Source organism: Gracilinanus agilis, chromosome 4 (genome assembly GCF_016433145.1).
Source record: "Gracilinanus agilis isolate LMUSP501 chromosome 4, AgileGrace, whole genome shotgun sequence".
NCBI lineage: Eukaryota > Metazoa > Chordata > Mammalia > Didelphimorphia > Didelphidae > Gracilinanus > Gracilinanus agilis.
Window position 1 is genome coordinate 394365822 of NC_058133.1, and position 22580 is coordinate 394388401.

The following is a 22580-nucleotide window of genomic DNA, read 5'->3' on the forward strand; positions in this document are numbered from 1 at the left end:
CTGGTCAGGCTGAACCAGAGGGAAGCTAACATTGTTTAATCATTTGCCAGCAGTTGGGAGTTTCATTAGTAACAATTAAAGTAGGGTTTCCTATTACCCCAGTCCTTATCCTTCTTATTAATATATAAAGTTTAAAGTACCTTCCTAAATCAGTTTCAAAGCTTGTTTTGGGAAGGGAGACAATGCAGTCAGAATATCATCGTTATCCTAGCTGAAGAGCCCAAATCAATATATCAATTAACCCCAGGTGGGTCCTGAAGGGATAAACCTCTTTGACCTGAAGGATCCTGCCTGGGCAACTGTTATAAAGGAGAAGTGTCATCTTATTCCTCTCTGTACGTCATTTCTACTACCTCAAATAGATACAATTGACCTCCCTTAATATAACAAATGTCAGGTAACTATTAAAAATTTAATAATTATTAAAAAATTTATTGTTAAAAAAAGATATTTGTTAACCCCAAGATGTTTCTGTTTGAGATATCTACCTAGGCTGATGGAGAGATGAGACAGGAGGTCAACAGAAAGGTCAGGACTGGATAGGAAAATATGACAATTATCACCAGAGTGATAACTAAATTCTTGAAAAAAAAAATACCAAGTAAAAAAAGGAAAAGAGAAGAAGGCCCAAGAACAGAGCCCTGTAGGACACTCCCAATTTAACAGACATTGATTGGATGAGGATCCAATCCTGGAAGGGGAAAAGGAGGGTAAGGAATACACATTTAAAAAATGCTTACTGTGTGTTAGGTGCTTTTGATTCTCATATCCACCTTGTAAGATAAGTGCCATTATTATCCCCATCTTATAGTTGAAGAAACTGAGACAGAGAGATTAGATGACAATCCAATTTTAATCTCTTTCCAGACTAATGTCACATGACCTTTCTCACAGGCTAAATGCTCCAAACTAGCCATCTCCAACCACAGGGTCTTTTTGCATGTCTGAGATTCCTAGAGGACCCAGCTTGAGAGGCTCCTCCAAGAGGTCCTATTCCCTCTCAGGTGCCACATCTCCTAAAATAACTTTGTATTTATTCTGAATTAACTAATCTGTGTTGTTTCCTTCCCAATAAAATGTAAGCCTTATGAAGACAGGGACACCTGTAATTATATTAATAATCAATAAATATTCATTTATTTGAACAAAATACTAGTTAAGGAAAAAATTACAACAATGTTTTGTTTTTTTCCCAAAATAGCAAGGTGATGGACTCCATTCAGAGGCTTATCAACAGACTGCAGAATGGTGAATTTTCCAGTTACAACAACTTTCAAAGAATATCAAGTTACAGAGAAGGGTGCAATTTGTATCAGTGTCAAAAGAATATTATTTGAGATGTCCATAATTTTATCATAGGATGTTGGAAGAAGAAACTTTACAGATCATCATCTAGTCCTATTACCTCTTAATAGATGAAGAAACAATTTCAGAAAAGTTAAATGATAAGATTATAAGATCACAAAACTAGGTGGTAGCAAACTCAGGACCAGAATCCAATCTACTGATACAAAAACCAATGTACTTCCAATTACATATTTTTATCAATTAATACTTTTCCTCACTTATAAAATCCTCTGTACACAGAATTTCCAGAAGAATATTTTATTTTTCCTAAAAACAGTAGAAACAAGAGACAAAGTAATCTTAAAAAACTGAGAATGATCCATTAAGTAATTCAAAGAACAGCTGTTTTAATTAAAAAAGTAATATACTTAAGGATCAATTGTTTTTGCCTTCAGTTAAAAGAAATAAATTATCATTTGTATAGCTTAAAAGTTTTCATTTTCATTTCTCTCAGAATACAAAGACTACTTTACAAACCAGTTAGATACCTTCGCCAAACTTGGCATTTTGTAAATACCATCTAAGATAAATAATTTATAAAGAAATGTACAGTTACTGAAGAGGAAAGTGATGATTTTCTTCTCCTTTACTATCAAACCCCAAACTTCCTCCCAAAATATATTTCAGGACAAAATAAACATACTTCAAAAGATATCAAGTACAAGTATGGAAGGCACATTTATTTTACAAACTATTTACAAAAGTTCAGCATAGAAAACGAACAGAGAAAAATTCATGATAAATACACATTTACATAACAAGCTTATGCAATGTTTGAGAAGCAAAATATTCCCTAAAAATTTATACTTGCAGCATTTCAGCAAAACCACAATCAAGGGGAAAAAAAAACAAAACACAACCAGTGAACATAAGAACATGACCTAAACAATTTGACAAGTTTCAAAGTGCAACCATTTAGCGAGTCAACTACAGCTCTTTGAATAAAAAACTATAATCTTACAATCTTTAAAGATCATCAGATTACTGAAAATTGAAAGCCCATTGAGATTGCTACACTTTAAGAAAAGGCACAAGGCTACCAACCTGAATTAATGAAGAAAATTAGAAAGGATATTCATGATACTGGCATAGCAGCTTTTGTAAACTGGGAGGAGTTCTGATTCCTTAAAAGTCTTATTGAGTAATGGTTTTCCAGTATTATACTTCAGCCTAAGATTTCATTTCTACATTAAAATGATTTATCTCATGGCAACACTAGTCTTCTATTGCAAAAAATATTAGGTTATCTAATATTTGTTCTCAAGATTCAATGGTATTTGCAAGAGAAACCTACACAAAATCTAATTCAAAACTTTGACTGCTGGGAAATCTGTAAGAAGTCATGTAAGTAGTCTTGTGAGTTTTTCATAGTTACATATTAATATATTCCAGTGCATATAATTTATTTAGTTGCTTTAAAAGAGTGGTCCTGCCACTATTTAACACATTATGAGGCACATGTACTTTCCTTCCAGTTTGGCTCATTCTTAACTAAAGAAATAAAGCTTTTAAAACTGACACCTTTGTGATACTTTGTCAATTTCTTCTTCCATACATTGTCCATTCGGCTGCAAGATCCGATGTTCAAACTAAAATTAAGCATATTTTAAAACACTAAAATTAATTGAATACACTGTAAAAAAAGAAAATGCAAACAAATATTCAATCATAATGACCAATTATCTGAATACCTACCACTGTGCTAGGAGCTTTGAGGCATAATGAATAAGAATAAAACATGGTCCTTACTATCAAGAAACTCACAGTTTAATGAGAGTATGCCCTTCAATTGGGGAATGGCTGAACAAACTGTGGTATATGCTGGTGATGGAATACTATTGCGCTCAAAGGAATAATAAACGAGGAATTCCATGTGAACTGGAAAGACCTCCAGGAATTGATGCAGAGTAAAAGGAGCAGAACCAGGAGAACATTGTACACAGAGACTGATATACTGTGGTAAAATCGAATGTAATGGGCTTCTGTACCAGCAACAATGCAATGACCCAGCACAATTCTGAGGAATTTATGGAAAAGACGCTATCCACATTGAGAGAGGAAACACAGAAGAAAAGCAAGTGCTTTGAACACATGGATTGGGGTGGACATGATTGGGGATGTAGACTCGAAACTATCATACCAATGCAACTACCAACAATATGGAAATAGGTCTTGATCAATGACACATGTTAAAACCAGTGGGAATGTGAATTGGCCATGGGGGGGGAGGGGTTGGGAGGGCAGGGTGAAGGGGAAAGTAAGAGCATGAATTATGTAACCATGTTAACTTTTCTAAAAAATAAAATATTAATAAATGTTAAAAAAAAAAAGAAACAGTTTAATTGATGAGAAAACAACATGCATGAAATAATTATTGAAAATATGGCGGTATAACAATATCTAACTAAAACCTTCATATAGTTCTGTGGATAAATAAATCTTATCTCTTTAAGCTCCAAAATTAATTTTACTCATTTGCAAGGAAATCTTTTATCTTCTTTGCCTTCTTAAACAGTCTCCTGAACACAATTTAATCTTTTCCTAAATATTCTGAGTCATCTTTTATTAGATATTAGCTACTGTTCTGTGTTGTAATACAGTAACATCCTTAGAATTACCGAAGTATATAACAATGTCGGCTGCCTCAGATCTTACTGTCATGCTTTCTAGCTGTATTTTCTTGATACTTTCTACATCTAAAGTTACCCTGACAAGGGCAGCTGGATAGCTCAATGGATTGAGAGTCAAGCCTAGAGATGGGAGGTCCTAGGTTCAAATCTGGCCTCAGACACTTCCCAGCTGTGTGACCCTGAGCAAGTCACTTGACCCCCATTGCCCACCCTTACCACTCTTCTACCTAGGAGCCAATACACAGAAGTTAACGGTTTAAAAAAACAAAACAAAACAAAAACAATAAAACTACCCTGACACCTAATTTTCTGTTTCTAAAATATTATGGGCTAGAAAACAAAGTAAGCAGTGTTAGTGTAACTATAGCCATAATAAATGTGTAAACAAGATATGATGAGAGTCTAAAGGGCTCTCCTATGAATAAAGTATACAACTAAAGTATTTTAAATGCACAATATAAATGTTTATTATTGATTATTTGACTTCTTAAATAAAAGTTTATATTTATATATTATTGGGCAGCTAAGGTACTGAGTAAAATTTGTGCCTCGAGTCAGGAAATCCTGAGTTCAAATCCAGCCTCAGACACTTACTAGGACTGCTATGTGATTCTTTTCCAGGGTAAAAAGTAGATAATAGCACCCACCTCCCAGGGTTGTTGTAAGGATCAAATGAAATAATATTTGTAAAGCACTTAGCAAGTGATAGTCACGTGGTTAAACACTATGCAAATGTTAATTAGCAATCACTATTCTATTAAAAGTTTACAAATCCCTTTACATGTATTCTTACCTCCTTGATTTTTATAACAATCTGTGAGGCTTACAAAAGAACTATAATACCATATCTTAGAGCTGAGGAAACTGAGGTTGGAAGAGTTTCACTAGCATAGCTTTAAGTCACAGGATCAGGATTAAACTTCGGTCTTACTCCAATGAATGAAAAACAAAATATAGTCATTCTCAATTAGCATAAGTGGACCATTCTGTAGACCATCCACTCTCCTCACAGGGCTTACCATTGTGCTCAGAGAGGCATCGGTGCCTAGAGAGAAGACTACTATCACAAGGTTGCACAGCTGTTGGTCCCCCCACCACACACTGAGAACCAGAGCAGAAGGCCTCTCCAGTCTGCCGGGAAGTCAAATTTGTGTAATGTAAAGCCAAAGCCAGAATTACCTTATGAAAACAGGAAGTGGCAGTTTCTCTGGTACTTTTATAGCAGAAGGTGAAACTAGAACTACTGTGAAAGGACCAATCCATGATTGATCTGTGGCACAGGTTTTACTAAAATTTTTTATGTAAACTTCGTCATCTGGATTTATAGTATGAAGTGAATAGTCCAAAGGACAAGTTTGAAACAGAATTCCCATATCATGTAACTCTCTAAGTCTGGCTTGCAATGCAATTCATTTAAAAGTATATTATATATTTCCTATGGACATGTAGAGACTTTGAAACTACATTTACCATGATTCCTCATGGCAAACAGGAAGTATGATGATGTAAGAGAGGGGATAAAACTCCTGGGTGAAGAGGAAGTGGCCCTCTTAGCTAGCAGGCGTGGGAAGATATGAAAGGTAAAAATGGCTGAGGCAATATGAATTCTTACAGGCACGTGGTCTAATGATTTTTATCTCTATCAGCATGGCTTTAATTAAATTACTAATTTCTATTATTGCATCAGTCTTTATCATTTTTAATCGTAACAATAATGGCAACCATAAGAAGTTTGGAATTCGAATTCTCAATTTTCCAGATAGCTATTCAGAAACGATAGCCATGCTTTCTTTTTGGCCAATAACAATAATTAAAACAGAGACTGGCTTTCCTCGCCATGCTGTCGCTAAAAGCAACCGCATGTTTTTGCCCCATGTGGGACTCAACCAGCCAGTCCAGCCCAAACCACTTTGGGAGGTCAGGCCAGCAAATTCTGGCTTCTGGCTTTAAAACCAAAATGCCGGTGCCCAGCCAGTGTGATTCTGCCGCCGCTTCTGACTCCTGACCTGGACTCCATCCCTGCCGGGCCCGCCGGTACAGACCACTGCCTCACGTTCCTGCCTACTGTGATCTCTGCCGCTTTTCCTGCTGTCTCATGTTCCTGCAGCAAGCCCGCCAGTGCAGACCATTTCTGTGGATCCAGAATCCTGAGATTTCCCAGGAGTGACCCCCACCCTGACTTGCCGAGATCTTAATCTTCAGAGACTGCTTTAGCTCTGCCACTAAAGATTTGGGAAGTATATTCCCCTTTCTCCCCACTCTCTTGCCTCCACATGTTTCTCTAAAGACCTAATTTAGGCTACCCCCACCCCCACAGGCTCTATACGTGGGATTTTTTACAAAACTGACCTAAGCTTTTCTCTAGCCCCGAGACCACGACCCAACCCCACGAGGACCTAGCATCTGAACCTTGAACTAGGGATTACTCTTCATCGGACGCATGGCCTATTCAAACTTTCTTGCAATTATTAAAAACTAAAACATCAGGGGAGAAAATTCACCCAGTACCTGCTTAGAACTTTGAACTTAAAAAATCCCTTAACTTCTAAAATCTCAGAACTCAGGTTTTTAAAAAGACTGTATCTTACTGCATTTTGATGATTAGTTTTGTGAATTAATCTTGCTTATTTTGTTGATTTTCCTGTTGCCCTGAATCATTTTAAGTTAATGAAGTTTGTGACTGCTAGATTAATCCTGTTTGTGATTTTATTGTAACCCCCAAATAATGAGAAAAATCTATTAGAACTGGTAAGAGGTTTTGACCAGCTGGTTAATCTGATATATCATATTTCCTACACATTTTTTAAAGTTGTAAATTGTCTTATGTATACTGGATTTATAGAAGCACATGTCTTTTTAAGTTTTTATTCTGTCTTGGTAATTGTATAGAACCTTGGAAGTTTCCATGCCTTGAGAATTAACTTGTAATTTTACAACAGGTTTTTTAACTTTTACTTTAGATCCTAAAGAATTGTTGTCTTATAGGATAAGCTTTTATATATTTTATTATAAGAAAAATTATTGCCTTAAATGGGTAGAAGCATAAAATTTCCTACCCGGGATTGTTTTTTAAAACAGGAAGCCAAGGAGCTCCTGTATATTCTTATCTGAGGGTGATTTAGACCAGAAGGTTTCTTTTTTTAAATATCAGATTTTGCTATGGAAGCCATAACAGAATTTGAGAAACTCTTAGCCAAGATTTAAAAGTTATAACAACTATATGATTATTTAAACATCACTGTTAATTGTTTTAAAATGTGCTATTGGAAATTATGGTACTCTATTTGAATGTGCATTGTGAATCTGCTATTTGCAAGATCCATTTTCTCTCACAGAAAATCTCATTTTTGGGTAACAAAACCCTTCTAGTTCTAAGCTATATATATATATTTGATTTTTAAAACATTCTTTTTTTATTAGAGCAATTGATTTTTCCTTTTTCTCATCTTGTATTGGAAGTACATATATAATCATTATTTATCCTTTTTCTGATTCTACAGTGATATAAGCTTAATGCAAATACCTGAGCCTGAGCCTGAGAATATGGGACTGTGATTTAATGCCTTTCTGTCTGATTCCAGGAGAAGGGAACATGAGAGCTGTTAATTAGTGCTAAGAAAGCACATGGTCACTTAACTAAAAATCTGCATGGCTTACAGAGATCTATGCCAATACTTTAGGGCTTGTAAATTGGGGTTTGAATCCTGGAGTCCCAGTCTTTTCTAAAACTTTAGAGGACGTGGGTCCCCTCAACTTAAATTCCTAGGCCAGCACCTAAGATTGGTTATTTATTTGGCTCACTTCCCTAAAAAGCTGATGGCAAATCAGATCAGAGAGAGACTTTTCCCTTAAGTCCTGGCCCGAAGTGGGTAACTAACTAACTGCTTAAATCTCTTTCATTGGGCCTTGTTTCAAAAGCCTGTTATAAGTTTATTTTCCCTACATTTTTGTACATTTTACGTTTCATTCACAAATTTTTTTTTTAAATTTTTTCTTTTTTTTCTTGAATTTTATTCTTTTTATTTTGCCAATTGATTTCATACAACCCCTGCGACTCAGCCACTCATCCTTAGCTGACTTGAGGTACCTTTTTTAAGAAAAAAAAAAGGTGTGTTTAGAATTTTCCTCAAGGGGATGTGTGTTAAGTTTCTTTTTAAATTTGATAATGTAAAAATATATGTGTACTTAACTCTTTTAGGAGTAATTTCAGGGGGAAATGTATAATTCTTAGAAGAAAATGTATGTTTTATAATCTATAATGTAAAGTTTAAATTCTTTTGAGAATAATTTCAGGATAAGGATCTTGCCATCTCCCCAGAATCGAGACGACGAACCTGTTTGGTGAAGACACCATGAAGATGCCTGAAAAGCCTTCACTGTACCATGAAGACCAAAATTTGAACCTTGGGGTGCAGTTAATTAAATTTATGGGGAACTGAATTTGAATTGAATGTGTTGTTTTAATTGTACATGTTATGCCAATAGGGGACTGCCCCCAAATTGGTTTTTTTGTCAATGCAGCTAATTTTATCCATTCGTTCATCTATTTCTTTTATTCCACAAATTCCTAGAATTTAGAAGTTGTCTATTTTTACAGGTCCAGTGAAGAAAAAGGGCTAACCTTTTTTTTGCCAGACCTCAGGGAGAATTGTATATTTGGAATTGGGAAGATCCCATTTAAAAGTATGTTATATATTTCCTATGGACATGTAGAGACTTTGAAACTACATTTACCATGATTCCTCATGGCAAACAGGAAGTATGATGATGTAAGAGAGGGGATAAAACTCCTGGGTGAGGAGGAAGTGGCCCTCTTAGCTAGCAGGCATGGAAAGATATGAAAGGTAAAAATGGCTGAGGCAATGTGAATTCTTACAGGCACGTGGTCTAATGATTTTTATCTCTATCAGCATGGCTTTAATTAAATTACTAATTTCTATTATTGCATCAGTCTTTATCATTTTAAATCGTAACAAATTATATAAGACATAATCTGCAGATACCCTCCTAACAACATAGAAACAAAAGCAAGTAGGAATGGGGTTACAGAGAGTCAAATTTTATTAAGAGCAAGTTTGAGAGGACTGGAAATAATCTCCAAAGTGCTGGGCTCAAGCCAGAATCCTGGCGAGAATTCTGGAATGCAGAGAGCTAAGGAGGAAGGAGTTCAAGGGAGAAACTGCCACTTCCTGTTCCTGAGCTGGAAGAGGAAGGTGCAGCTTTCTTTCTTTCTTTTTTTTTTGGAGAGGTTGTCTCCAAGATCTACTAAGAGTGGCCTCAAGATGGCTAAGACCACCCAAAGCTGGGTCTGACCCTGAGGGTCAACAGACAGGATCTTTAGATAAACTTCAGACAAGTTGGTAAACACAGCAGGTATGACTAGATCTTCCTTAAGATGTTCGCAAGTTAAAAAGGAATCCCCAAACTTACACAAACAGGTTAAGGTAAGGTAGCCCAAGAAAGCTGCACCTTCCTCTTTCAATTCAGGAACAGGAAGTGGCAATTTCTCCCTTGAACTCCTTCCTCCTCAGCTCTCTGCATTCCAGAATTCTCGCCAGGATCCTGGCTTGAGCACAGCACTTTGGAGATTATTTCCAATCCTCTCAAACTTGCTCTTAACAAAATTTGACTCTCTATAATCTCATTCCTACACTTACTCAGAGAGTTCACAGGAGGGAGATGTCAAAGGTTTCAAATGATGTGCTATCAAAACTTCAGTTAGAAGATCTGGGTTCAAATTTTGGTTCCATTGCATAATTTCGGACAAATCATTTAAAATACAGCTAATAATACATGCAGAACTGACAGGGCAGTTTTGAGGATCAAATAAGAATTTGAAATATTATGATGATTACTATAATTGAAGGAAAAAAATCAAAGTATTTTAGGGTTTTGGTTTCTGCCTTAGAATCAATACTATGTATAGATAGCTAGGAATTGTCTGAAGTCAGATTTGAACCTAGGACCTTCAGTCTCTGGGCCTGGCTCTCAATCCATCAAGCTACCCAGCTGCCCCCTATTTTAGTTTTAAAAGCCTATTCATTGCTATGTCATAGGCTACACTGGAGATAAAAGAGACATGGTAATTGGCATCAAACATATAGCCAATTAAGCTTAAGTCCATTAACAGAATTGAGAAGCAAGATCTACCTTTAAAAATCTGTCACATAGTATAAACCTAAGGAAAACTAAAATTTGATGATATGCTATCATAGGGTTACCTTTGGAGCTTCAGGACTGAAAAATGAAGAGTCCCAAGATGTATCTTCTTTTTCAAAGGAATCATCTTCCTGGAATGCAAACTTCTTCTTAAGGGCATGAGAAATTATAGACACTGGATCCCAATCTGAAATTTCTCTTCTTGTTTTATGAATGGGTCTCCCTCCAGGTGACCTACAGACATTTCAATAAATTACAACTTTAATCACCTTGTTGAAACATACAATATATTTACGTAGGTATATTTGGGGGGATATGTTCCAACACCTACTGTGGAAAGTAAAAAGAACCAATATAAATGACTATCTGTTGACCCCATATATAACTTGATTCTCTTGTACATACATATAAAAAAGTTTAATAAATTAAACATAGTTAAGACATTACCAACATTAAAACAAGTAATAATAAAATATATCACATATTATATATAGTACTATATATAGTCCTCCCTTATCCAAGGGCTGAGGGGGTTATATTCCCAGACCTTCATTGGATGTCTTAAACCACAGACAGTTCTCACTTTAAAACTTTTAACACCTATGTTAACTTCACTATATAATACAAGTGCTCTCTCCCTGCTCCTGCTCTTTAGCTGGTGATCCTCAGCCACGTACCACACCACACACAAAAATAAGAAAACTACCATGTTAAAAGAAAACCTCCATGTTAAAACAAAACTGATGTAAAAAAAGACTGCCAAAGCAGATAGACTGGGATCAACCTCTGGATTAAAAACTGTGTGCTGGCCTCCTCCTTTATCTGTCAGGAATTCCCTTCCTGCTTTTCTACTTCCCCTATATGACCATGGGTAACTGAAACCACATGAAGTAAAACCGTACATAAGGTGATAAGGGACAAAAAGGAATACACCTTCTTTTCAGCCGCACATGGTACATTCACAAAGATTGACCATGTAATAGGGCATAGAAACATTGCAAACAAATGCAAAAGAACAGAAATAATAAATGTAACCTTCTCAGATCATAATACAATAAAAATAATAATTAGTAAGGGCACCTGGACAGGTAAATCAAAAACTAATTGGAAATTAAATATTATTCTCCAAAACCAGCTAGTCAAAGAAGACATCATAGAAACAATCAACAATTTCATTGAAGAGAATGACAATGATGAGACATCCTACCAAACTCTGTGGGATGCAGCCAAGGCAGTACTCAAGGGGAAATTTATATCCTTGCGTGCATATATTAACAAATTAGGGAGGGCAGAGATTAATGAATTGGGCATGCAACTTAAAAAATTAGAAAGTGGGCAAATTAAAAATCCCCGGATGAAAACTAAATTAGAAATACTAAAAATCAAGGGAGAAATTAATAAAATCGAAAGTAAAAGAACTATTGAATTAATAAATAAGACTAGAAGCTGGTATTTTGAAAAAACAGACAAAATAGATAAAGTACTGGTCAATCTAATAAAAAAAGAAAAGAAAACCAAATTGACAGTATCAAAGATGAAAAGGGAGACCTCATCTCTAATGAAGGGGAAATTAAGGCAATTATTAAAAACTATTTTGCCTAATTATATGGCAATAAATATAGCAATCTAGGAGATATAGATGAATATTTACAAAAATATAAATGGCCTAGATTAAGAGCAGAAGAAATAGAATACCTAAATAATCCCATATCAGAAAAAGAAATTGAATAAGCCATCAAAGAACTCCCTAAGAAAAAATCGCCAGGCCCTGGTGGATTCACAAATGAATTCTATCAGACATTCAAAGAGCAACTAATCCCAATACTATACAAATTATTTGATATAATAAGCAAAGAAGGAGTCCTACCAAATTCCTTTTATGACACAAATATGGTACTGATTCCAAAGCCAGGTAGACCAAAAACAGAGAAAGAAAACTACAGACCAATCTCCCTAATGAACATAGATGCAAAAATTCTAAATAGAATATTAGCAAAGAGACTCCAGCAAGTGATCAAGAGGATCATCCACCATGATCAGGTGAGATTTATACCAGGAATGCGAGGATGGTTCAACATTAGGAAAACCATCCACATAATTGACCACATCAACAATCTAACAAAAATCACATGATTATCTCAATAGATGCTGAAAAAGCCTTTGACAAAATACAGCACCCATTCCTATTGAAAACCCTGGAAAGTATAGGAATAGAAGGACCTTTCCTAAAAATAATAAACAGTATATACCTAAAACCATCAACAAGCATCATATGCAATGGGGATAAATTAGAAGCATTTTCCAATAAGATCAGGAGTGAAACAAGGATGCCCACTATCATCTCTATTATTTAACATTGTACTAGAAACACTAGCAGTAACAATTAAAGAAAAAGAAATTGAAGGTATCAAAATAGGCAATGAGGAGATTAAGCTATCACTCTTCGCAGATAATAATCATGGTCTACTTAAAAAATCCTAAAGAATCAACTAAGAAGCTCATAGAAATAATCAACAACTGTAGCAAAGTTGCAGGATACAAAATAAATGCACATAAATCATCAGCATTTCTATATATTTCCAACACATTACAACAGCAAGAGGTAGAAAGAGAAACACCATTTAAAATCACCCTAGATAATATAAAATAGTTAGGAATCCATCTACCAAAACAAGCACAGCAATTATACGAAAAAAAAACTACAAAACACTTTCCAAACAATTAAAACTTGATCTAAACAATTGGAAAAACATTGATTGCTCATGGTTAGGATGAGCTAACATAATAAAAATGACCATTCTACCCAAACTAATTTACCTATTTAGCGCCATACCTATCAAACTACCAAAAACCTTTTTCACTGAATAAGGAAAAACTATAACAAAGTTCATTTGGAATAACAAAAGATCAAGAATATCAAGGGAAATAATGAAAAAAAATGTGAAGGAAGGTGGTCTAGCAGTACCAGATATTAAACTATACTATAAAGCAGTAATCATCAAAACGGTATGATAATGGCTAAGAGACAGAAGGGAGGATTAGTGGAATAGACTTGGGGTAAGTGACGTCATCAAGACAGTGTATGATAAACCCAAAGAGCCACCTTTTGGGACAAAAATCCACTATTTGACAAAAACTGCTGGGAAATTTGGAAAACAATATGGGAGAGATTAGGTTTAGATCAACATCTCACACCCTACACCAAAATAAATTCAGAATGGGTGAATGACTTGAATATAAAGAGGGAAACTATAAATAAGTTAAGTGAACACAGAATAGTATACTTGTCAGATCTCTGGGAAAGGAGAGATTTTAAAACCAAGCAAGAGATAGAGAAAATTACAAAATGTAAAATAAATTATTTTGATTACATAAAACTAAAAAGCTTTTGTACAAACCAAAACATTGCAGCCAAGATCAGAGGAGAAACAACAAATTGGGGAAAAAATTTTTCTAACAAAAAACTCTGACAAATTACTCAAATATACAAGGAGTTAAATCAATTGTATTAAAAAAAAAAATCAAGCCATTCCCCAATTGATAAATGGGCAAAAGAAATGAACAGGCAATTTTCAGATAAAGAAATCAAAACTATCAATAAGCACATGAGAAAGTGTTCTAAATCTCTAATAATTAGAGAAATGCAAATCAAAACAACTCTGAGGTATCACCTCACACCTAGCAGATTGGCTAAAATGAAAGAAGGGGAGAGTAATGAATGTTGGAGGGGATGTGGCCAAATTGGAACATCAATGCACTGCTGGTGGAGTTGTGAAGTGATCGAACCATTCTGGCTGGCAATTTGGAACTATGCTCAAAAGGCAATAAAAGAATGCCTGCCCTTTGATCCAGCCATACCTTTGTTGGGTTTGTACCCCAAAAAGATCATAGATAAACAGACTTGTATGAAACTATTTATAGTTTGTGGTGGCAAAAAACTGGAAAATGAGGGTATGCCCTTCAATTGGGGAATGGCTGAACAAATTGTGGTATCTGTTGGTGATGGAATACTATTGTTCTCAAAGGAATAAAGAACTGGAGGAATTCCATGTGAACTGGAGAAACCTCCAGGAATTGATGTAGAGTGAAAGGAGCAGAACCAAGAGAACATTGTACACAGAGACTGATACACTGTGGTAAAACAGAATGTAATGGACTTCTGTACTAGCAGCAATGCAATGACCCAGGACAATTCTGAGGGATTTATGGGAAAGACGCTACCCACATTCAGAGGAAGAACTATAGGAGTGGAAACAGAAGAAAAACAACTGCTTGAACACATGGGTTGAGGCGGACATGATTGGGGATGTAGACTCGAAACTACCACACCAATGCAACTATCAACAATTTGGAAATAAGACTTGATCAATGACACATGTTAAAACCAGTGGAAATATGCATCAGCCATGGGGGGGGAGGGGTGAAGGGGAAAGTAAGAGCATGAATTATGCAACCATGTTAACTTTTCAAGAAATAAATATTAATAAATGTTTAAAAAAAAAAAGAAAGAAATTAGTTTCCAAGAAGAAAAAAGCATGCTGGAAGAAGAATCAAGAGCTCTACCACTAATAAGGAAGGTAGTTAAGATTAGATTATCTCTGGTCCTCTTCAACTCAAAATTTTGATAGGAATATATGGTTTTATCTCCCTGCTCTTTGCAATGTGATTTTAATCTCTAAGCCAGTGATGGAACATATATTAGAGATAGAGTATGAAGCCGTGCCCCCATCCCCCCCCCCGGACCCAGGGCCACACCATGCAACCCTCACCAGAGCCTGAGTACCACACACCCTTTACCCCAGACAGGGGAGGGAGGAAGCACTCCCACTGGCTACTGGGCAGAGGTGGATGATGTGAGAAATGTCCTCAGGCACATGGAGAGGGAGAGGTTAATAGCTCATACACAAGTCTCTCTGGCTTTCTAGTAACAAACTATGGCAGACAACTGCAGTTATGCCACAGAGAGGACTATGTGCCCTTTTTGGCACATGTGCCATAGGTTCACAGCTCTAAGCCATGTTACAAATCTGTCTATCCTAAGACAGCCAGTAAAGTTAAAAACTAAACAGTGATAAACTTTCCTAAAATAAAGAAATTTATTAGAAGCCCAAAAGACATCTCAATGCCAAATTTGCAATATGATTTCAGCCTGATCAAAAGACACTGTGTCAAAACAATTCCTCTATGTAGACACAGAAATTATGCAGAATTTTTTAAAGCCCGAAGACAATAAATTTATCCATTCTATATGAAGATGAAATCTATAATTAGTTGCTACTAAAAGGGGCATATGCTCTCCCCTGTAATGTTTCATCCTGAGTAATATACATTTTAACTGAGAGGTCTCTACTAGAACAGCATATATCCAAAGAAAAATTTTTTTGCAACATTTCTCTATGGTAACAAAATCTAATAGGCAATAATAAGAGAAATTACATTCAAAATACTTATAAAATGGATTAATAAGTATTTGTGTAGCAGTCTCTCAATGCACACAAAATACTAGTAGAGTCAATCACAAAGCACTCAGTGAAGAAAGAACAGAGGCAGCTAGGTGGCTCAATGGATAAAAAGCTAGGCCTGAAAACAGGAGATGCTAGGTTCAATTTTAACCTCAGACATTTCCTAGCTGTGTGACCCTGGGTAAGTCAGTTAATCCCCATTGCCTAGCTTTACCAATCTTTTCCCTTGAAACCTATACATGGTATTAAATCCTAAAATGAAAGATAAGGGTTTTAAAAAAAAAAAAAAGAAAAAAGGAATTAAATAGCTGCTGGAATATTATATGCTAGACCAGGGGTCGGCAACGTATGGCTCTTGAGCCATATCTGGCTCTTTTGAGGGCCAGATATGGCTCTTTCTGCAGGAGCCATAAAGTCAATTTTTTTTCAGGCGCTGTTACAGGAGTGCGCACTGTGAGTACTGTACAGCTCTCATGAAATTACATTTTAAAAAATGTGGCGTTTATGGCTCCTATGGCCAAAAAGGTTGCCGACCATGCTTATAAAAATAACAAACTACCAAAGTTAATACACAATTTTAATGCTATGCTAAACTATCAAAGGAATCCTTTATAGAACTTAAAAAAAATCATCTGAAGAATCAAAAGGAATAACACAAAGGAAATAATGAGGGAAAAGGAAAATGGAGGTAAGAGGAGAACTTCCAGACCTCAAACTACTATTATAATGCAAGTCATCAAAACCATTTGATAATGCTAAAATATAAAGAAATAGACAAGACTAGGCAAGAATCAATGATGAAGGAGTTAAGGGGAGAAAACTGGTACATTTTTGATAAGAGCTATGAATCACTATACTACTTTGGAGTCCTGTAAATAAAATGTCTAAAATATCCATACCTTTATTCACAAAAATGCACTATTTGAGTTTATACCCCAAGGAGATCACTGATAAGAAGCAGCCCCTATATAACCAAAATATTCACGGCAAAACTTTTTGTAGTAGTAAAAGAACGATTCAGCTAAACAATTGTGGTACATGAATAAAATGGAAGTATTACTGTGCTATAAGAAATGACAAATATGATGAATATAGAGGAGCACAGATAAATTTATAAGCCATCCATTACAGGTGATGGAGTTAGGGTGCAAAATGAGACATATGTATTTTTGTATACAATCATTAAAGGAATTTGTTTTCCTTGACTATGCATATTGGTTTAAACTGTTTTATTTTTTTCCCCAATGGGGTAGTGAGAGAAAGAAAACAGATTTCTGTTCATTTAAAAAAATAAAGGAGAGGAGGTGCTACAAATATGTATATGTTGCATGAAGTTGCCCATCACTGCCTTAGACGGTATGGTGGAAGCACATTGGGCTGCTTTCCCCTCTGCCTTTCACTCTGCCCTTTCTTTTGCCTAAGCTGCTTCCCTGCTCTGCCCTTTTGTTGCCCTTTTGTTGCCAAATGAGGTCACTACTGAGTGCTGGGAGCTAAGATGGCAGAGTAAAGGATGCTCTGCTTGCCCAAACCCTCCAAATACACAAAAATAGAAAATAAATAACCTCAAAACACAAGACAGCAGAAAGGACACTTCTCATTGAGGTAAGAAAGGAGAAGTCAAGCAAGTGCAATATCAGGGAACCTTCTGAACGCTGAACAGCCCAACTCACTGCCAAGAAACATTAGGCAACAAAAGGGCAGAGCAGGGAAGCAGCTTAGGCAAAAGAAAGGGCAGAATGAAAGGCAGAGGGGAAAGCAGCACAATGTGCTTCCACCATACCATCTAAGGCAGTGATGGGCAAACTTTTTAATGGGTCAAAGGAAAGGAAATGTTCATCTGTCAGTCTGTTTCTAAAGCAACTCTTTTGAAGTTTCATTGTATTGAATCCTACTCATTGTATCTGTCAGATTAGGAATAATGTCCCGCTGCCAGATAGAACATTTCAAGGGGCCCATCTGGCCTGTGGGCTCTAGTATGCCCATCACTGGTCTAAGGCAACAAACCAGCAGAGAAAGGAAACAGCCTAGCCCAGAAGACAACAGGGGAACCAGTGGCAGAGAAACAGAATCCATCAGGACAAAAAACCTGCAAGCCTCTCCATAAGAAGCTTCTTGGGCCACCCCCTAGAAGTGCATAATAAAGGACGGAAATACAGCCAGGCCTACCCCAAGCACCAGAGAAGATTTGACTGCAAGATTGGGAGGGCCCTCTCTATCCCAGGAGCAGAATAGAACCTCAACAGAAAAACAAAGTAATGAGGGGAGAAGAAATAACAACTATAGAAAAAAATGAGCAAAAGACCAAAAAAACAAAAAACCACAACCCTAACCTTAGAAAGTTACATTAGTGACAAGTGACAGAATATCAAAATACAGATACGGTCATTATTTTTAGTTTTACTCAATTTTTTTTAACTGTTACTGAAGTAGGAATAATTTATAAACATTGTAATTGAAACTGAAACACATCAGTAATTTCTCTTTTAAAAAGATTTACAGTATCTGATGCAGAATGAAGCAGAGCCAAGAAAGAAACATACATAATTATCATAACAATTGTAAGTGAACTCTATAAAATTACAAACACCCCCAATGCCATTCGTCTGTAGTGATGGGAGACAGATAATTTCAGACTTTTTCTAATATATTGAGATTTTTTTTCTCTTTTCCCTTTAAAAAAAGTTTTTATATGGGATGGCTCTCTGAAAGAGGAAGGAGAAGGGATAGTCAGAGAAATTCTAATGATGTAAAAAATCAAAGTATCAGTAAAAGTTTATTTTTTAAAAGAAAAAATACTTTTTTCAAAGTAAAGTTAGCCTGTATACAACAAGCAGAGCAACTTAAATTACAGCATCAAGTGACCTAAATAATCCATCTTAAATGTTGCATTTCTTTAATACTTAAAAATTTCATTTAAATAAAAATCTTTACTGGGAAAAGTTTATTTATATATACATATATACATATATATATATATCAAATTAAACTAACCTACCGTTCAATAGCTCGCAGCTTGACTTTATCCATATCCTTTAGAACATCCATCATGCTGGGAACAACTTTAGTTCTCTGGTTTCCTGCACATTTGTCAGTGTTGTTCTTATTTGCAATATGGACCTCTTTTATAAGTCTATCTGTTGAATTGTCTGAATCACAGATATTAGATCCTGGTGGAGGTGATGGAGGAGGTGGGAGAGGTGGAAGAGGTGGAGGAGGTGGAGGAGGTGGAGGAGGTGGAGGGTGGACCACTGAAGTTGAAGAACAATCTGGTACAGAAGTGGAAGAAGTCACAGATGGTAGTGGTCCCAAGTTACTAGGTATATCGTATGATTTCAAGGAATCTAGAAGCAAAAATTATTTATTTAAAAATCATCTCTTAAAAATAACATGTAAATTAGTTATTATGATTTCTGTGCAAACTAGGAACTATTCCTGAAATGCTACTAAAATAGTGATATCAGGGGCAGCTAGGTGGCTCAGTGGATTGAGAGCCAGGCCCAGAGAGGGGAGATCCTGGGTTCAAATGTGACCTCAGACACTTCCTAGCTGGGTGACCCTGGGCAAGTCACTTGATCCCCATTGCCTAGCCCTTACATTTTTTCTGCCTTGGAACCAGTACACAGTATTGATTCCAAGATGGAAGGTAAGGGCTCAAACAAATAAATAAACAAACAAACAAACAAATAAATTAATAAATAAGTGAATGAGTGATATGCCTCTTTAGGCAAAAGCAAATTTCTTTGCAAAGGAATTTCAATAAAGCAAATCAAACAGAAAGCTTATTCTATATCCCAAATTATAAATCCAAATACCATGTGATTACAAAGATAAAGTAAAATAAAAGTGTTATCATAACATGATATATATAATCTTAATTATACTTACCAACAGAAAATTTGAAACATTTTCAAATAAACCAGACTAACTTGCAAATCCTGTATCTATTATGAGGTAGATTTTACCCCAACTCTTGTCAATGTAAAAGAAATCACTCTTAAATAAGGTCAAATCCAATATTCCTATACACAATTTCAATTTACGCAAATGTTTCCTACAAAAATTAAATACAAATGACATGGAAAAAGTTACTACACTCCCTCGGAGAAGACATACTTTTTCAGTTATCCAGAGTAGGTTTTGGGATATATTCTCGGTAGAAATGAGGGCCCTACTATTTAATCTTTTACATAAAAACTACAAACTTTGTTTTAAATATAGATCTATAATATTAATAAAAATAGTAGTTCACAACCAGGAATTCATTTTCCTTACAATGAAGGTGCTAATACAAGTATAATTTATCTTGCTTCCAGTCACATAATTGATCAAAGGTGGTCCTGGAACTTGAACTCAGTTCTTCTGATACCATATCCACGGGTCTATCTGGTATATTCCACTTCTTCTGAAGAGTACAAAAATAGACCTTACAGGGGGCAGCTGGGTGGCTCAGTGGATTGAGAGCAAGGCCTAGGGAAGCGAGGTCCTACATTCCTCAAGACATTTCCTAGCTGTGTGACCCTGGACAAGTCACTTAACCCCATTGCCTAGCCCTTAACACACTTCTGCCTTAGAACCAATACATAATATTGATTCTAAGATGGAAGGTAAAGTTAGAAAAAAACAAGTCTTTTGTAGTCTTTACTTAATTTATAAAATATAAGCATCAAAAAACTTTTCAAAGTACTAATCCAATACTTCTTCATGACATAGCAACAACCATGGAAACCCTTTAGCTTATGGTGTGGCAATGGCCTGTGATGATAGGTCACCTGATAACAGGCCAACCTCATTGGAGAGGGTCTGCACCAAAAGGTTGATAAGTGAGTGACTGAATATTTTTGAACAAAACGATTTACAAACACCACTTGGAAAGTTGTAAAATTATAAGAAGTACATCAATAAAATCATGGGTCCCCAAAGTACTAACAGTACTCATGCAATTTTTGGATTCCAAGGGAGAAGATTGTAGAAGAAAAAAAAAAGAGAAGGATATGAGCCAGAAAAGAATCAGGAAAAAAAAAATCACATAGGTGACTTAGAAGGTTTGGGACTAGTTGGGACTAGTAAGTCAGGTTGCATTTGGTGAGAAGAAATTTGACAAAATGAAGAAGAAATTAAGAAAATTTGAAGAATTATCCTGATACCTAAAAAAATAATCTACTTTGTACACACTGAGGTAGAATTAGGAACAAGGACAACTTTTAAAGATATAAAAATTTAAGGATAAAGTAAAGCAGGAACAAGTAACAGTGTTCAATAAACCCCACAGAACACAATTACAAAGAAAAGGAATCATCATTTAGCAAAAACTGCTGGGAAATCTGGACAGAATATATGAATGGGAGAGGAAGAATTTATGACCAGATAAATGAATCTAAGGTCATTATAATTAGAAGGAAAACAAGCAAAAGGGGAAAAAAAATCTTTGCAACAGGTTTCTCTGGGCTCCCATCTAAAGGTCTCACTTCCAAAGAGTAACTAGTTCAAATTTACAAGACTAAGAACCATAACCTAATGAATAAATGGTGAAAGGATATTAACAGGGAGCTTTCAAAGAAAGAAATCCAAACTATCAACAATCATATAACAATGCTCTTAAGTTACTAGCAATTAAAAATGCAAAGTAAAGCAATTTTAAGGTTCAGCCTCATACATATAAAACTAGCAATAATAACAAAAGAAAAAAACAAATATTGGTGGGAATAGAAGAAAACAGATCTACTGTTGATCAAATTATGAATTGATCAATTCCTTTTTCCTAAAGTTACTAAACTGTGCATGTACTTTGTGCACACCCAATATAACACTACTTAGGCCTATAACCCAAAGAAATAAAAGTAAAAGCCCCATATAGCAGCGATTTTCTTAACCAAAAATTAGAAACTAAATGGGTACCTTCCCATTGGAGAAAGGTTAAAACATTGTTATATGATTATAATGGAATATTATTGTGCCATAAGAAATGACAAAATAGTTTCAGAGTAAGCTGGAAGACCTCTTGGAAAGTGATGCTGAGTGAAATAAGAACTAAAACTATACAAAAATAACATGGAGAAATAATTTTGTAAAGATTTTAGAACTCTGATAAAAACAATGAAAAAGCAGGAGCCCAAAAAAGTAAAGATGAAATATTAGACTTGCCTGTCAGAAAGGCATAATGAATTTAAAATGCAGAAAGGTATACATTTTTTGACATGACCAATGTGGAAATTTGTTTTATCAGTCTACTGCATGTATGTATTTAAGGATTTGTTTCTATTTTTTGTTTGTTTTTTATTTAAAGAAAAAAATTTAAACCCTCACCTTCCATCTTACAATCAATATTATGTATTGGTTCTAAGGCAGAAAAGCAGTAAGGCCTGGGCAATGAGAGTTAAGTGACTTGCCCAGGGGCACACAGCTAGAAAGTGTCTGAGGCCAGATTTGAACCCAGGATCTCCTATCTCTAGGCCTGGCTCTCAATCCACTGAGTCACCTAGCTGCCCTAATTTAAATTTTTTTTAAATTCACTCCAAGAGGGATAGGCAGTAGGAAAGACAGATTAATAAAAAAATTTTAATATACAGAAATTCAGGATTTCAGAAGCAGTTAAGACAACCTTGAAAGTAACATGTTGAACTTCATATATCCTTTTTTTAAAGAGCAAGCTGTAAGCAATAGACTTGCCTGTTCTATATATAATCCTTTTTCTATCCTACTTTATATCTGAACAAAAACCTAGAGCCTACAAGTATTCAGCTGTTCCTTTTGAGAATTTGGTTGTGGATTTGCCATTCTGAGAAATTATATATAAATTTTGCTACTTTTCTACATCACATAGATGGCAGATGATTTTTAAAATAAAGTTGATTTAGCAATAAAAATGTTGCCAAATCAATCCACATTGATCAAAAAAGTGCTAGGAGATGGGAGGTCCTCAGTTCAAATAAGGCCTCAGATACTTCCTAGCTGTGTGACCCTGGGCAAGTCATTTAACCTCCAT

General features: G+C 35.5%; 1 protein-coding gene across 1 annotated transcript in view; it reads right to left on the reverse strand.

Moving 5' to 3' along the window:
* The window catches only part of MTFR2 (mitochondrial fission regulator 2), a 61004-nt gene that overhangs the window by 25819 nt on the left and 12605 nt on the right, over nt 1-22580 (reverse strand). The window contains exons 6-8 of the mRNA XM_044674583.1: nt 18594-18939; nt 10199-10370; nt 2869-2936 (exon numbers count right to left, since the gene is read on the reverse strand). Coding sequence (XP_044530518.1) covers nt 2869-2936; nt 10199-10370; nt 18594-18939 — 586 coding nt within the window. The remainder of the gene's footprint in view (nt 1-2868; nt 2937-10198; nt 10371-18593; nt 18940-22580) is intronic.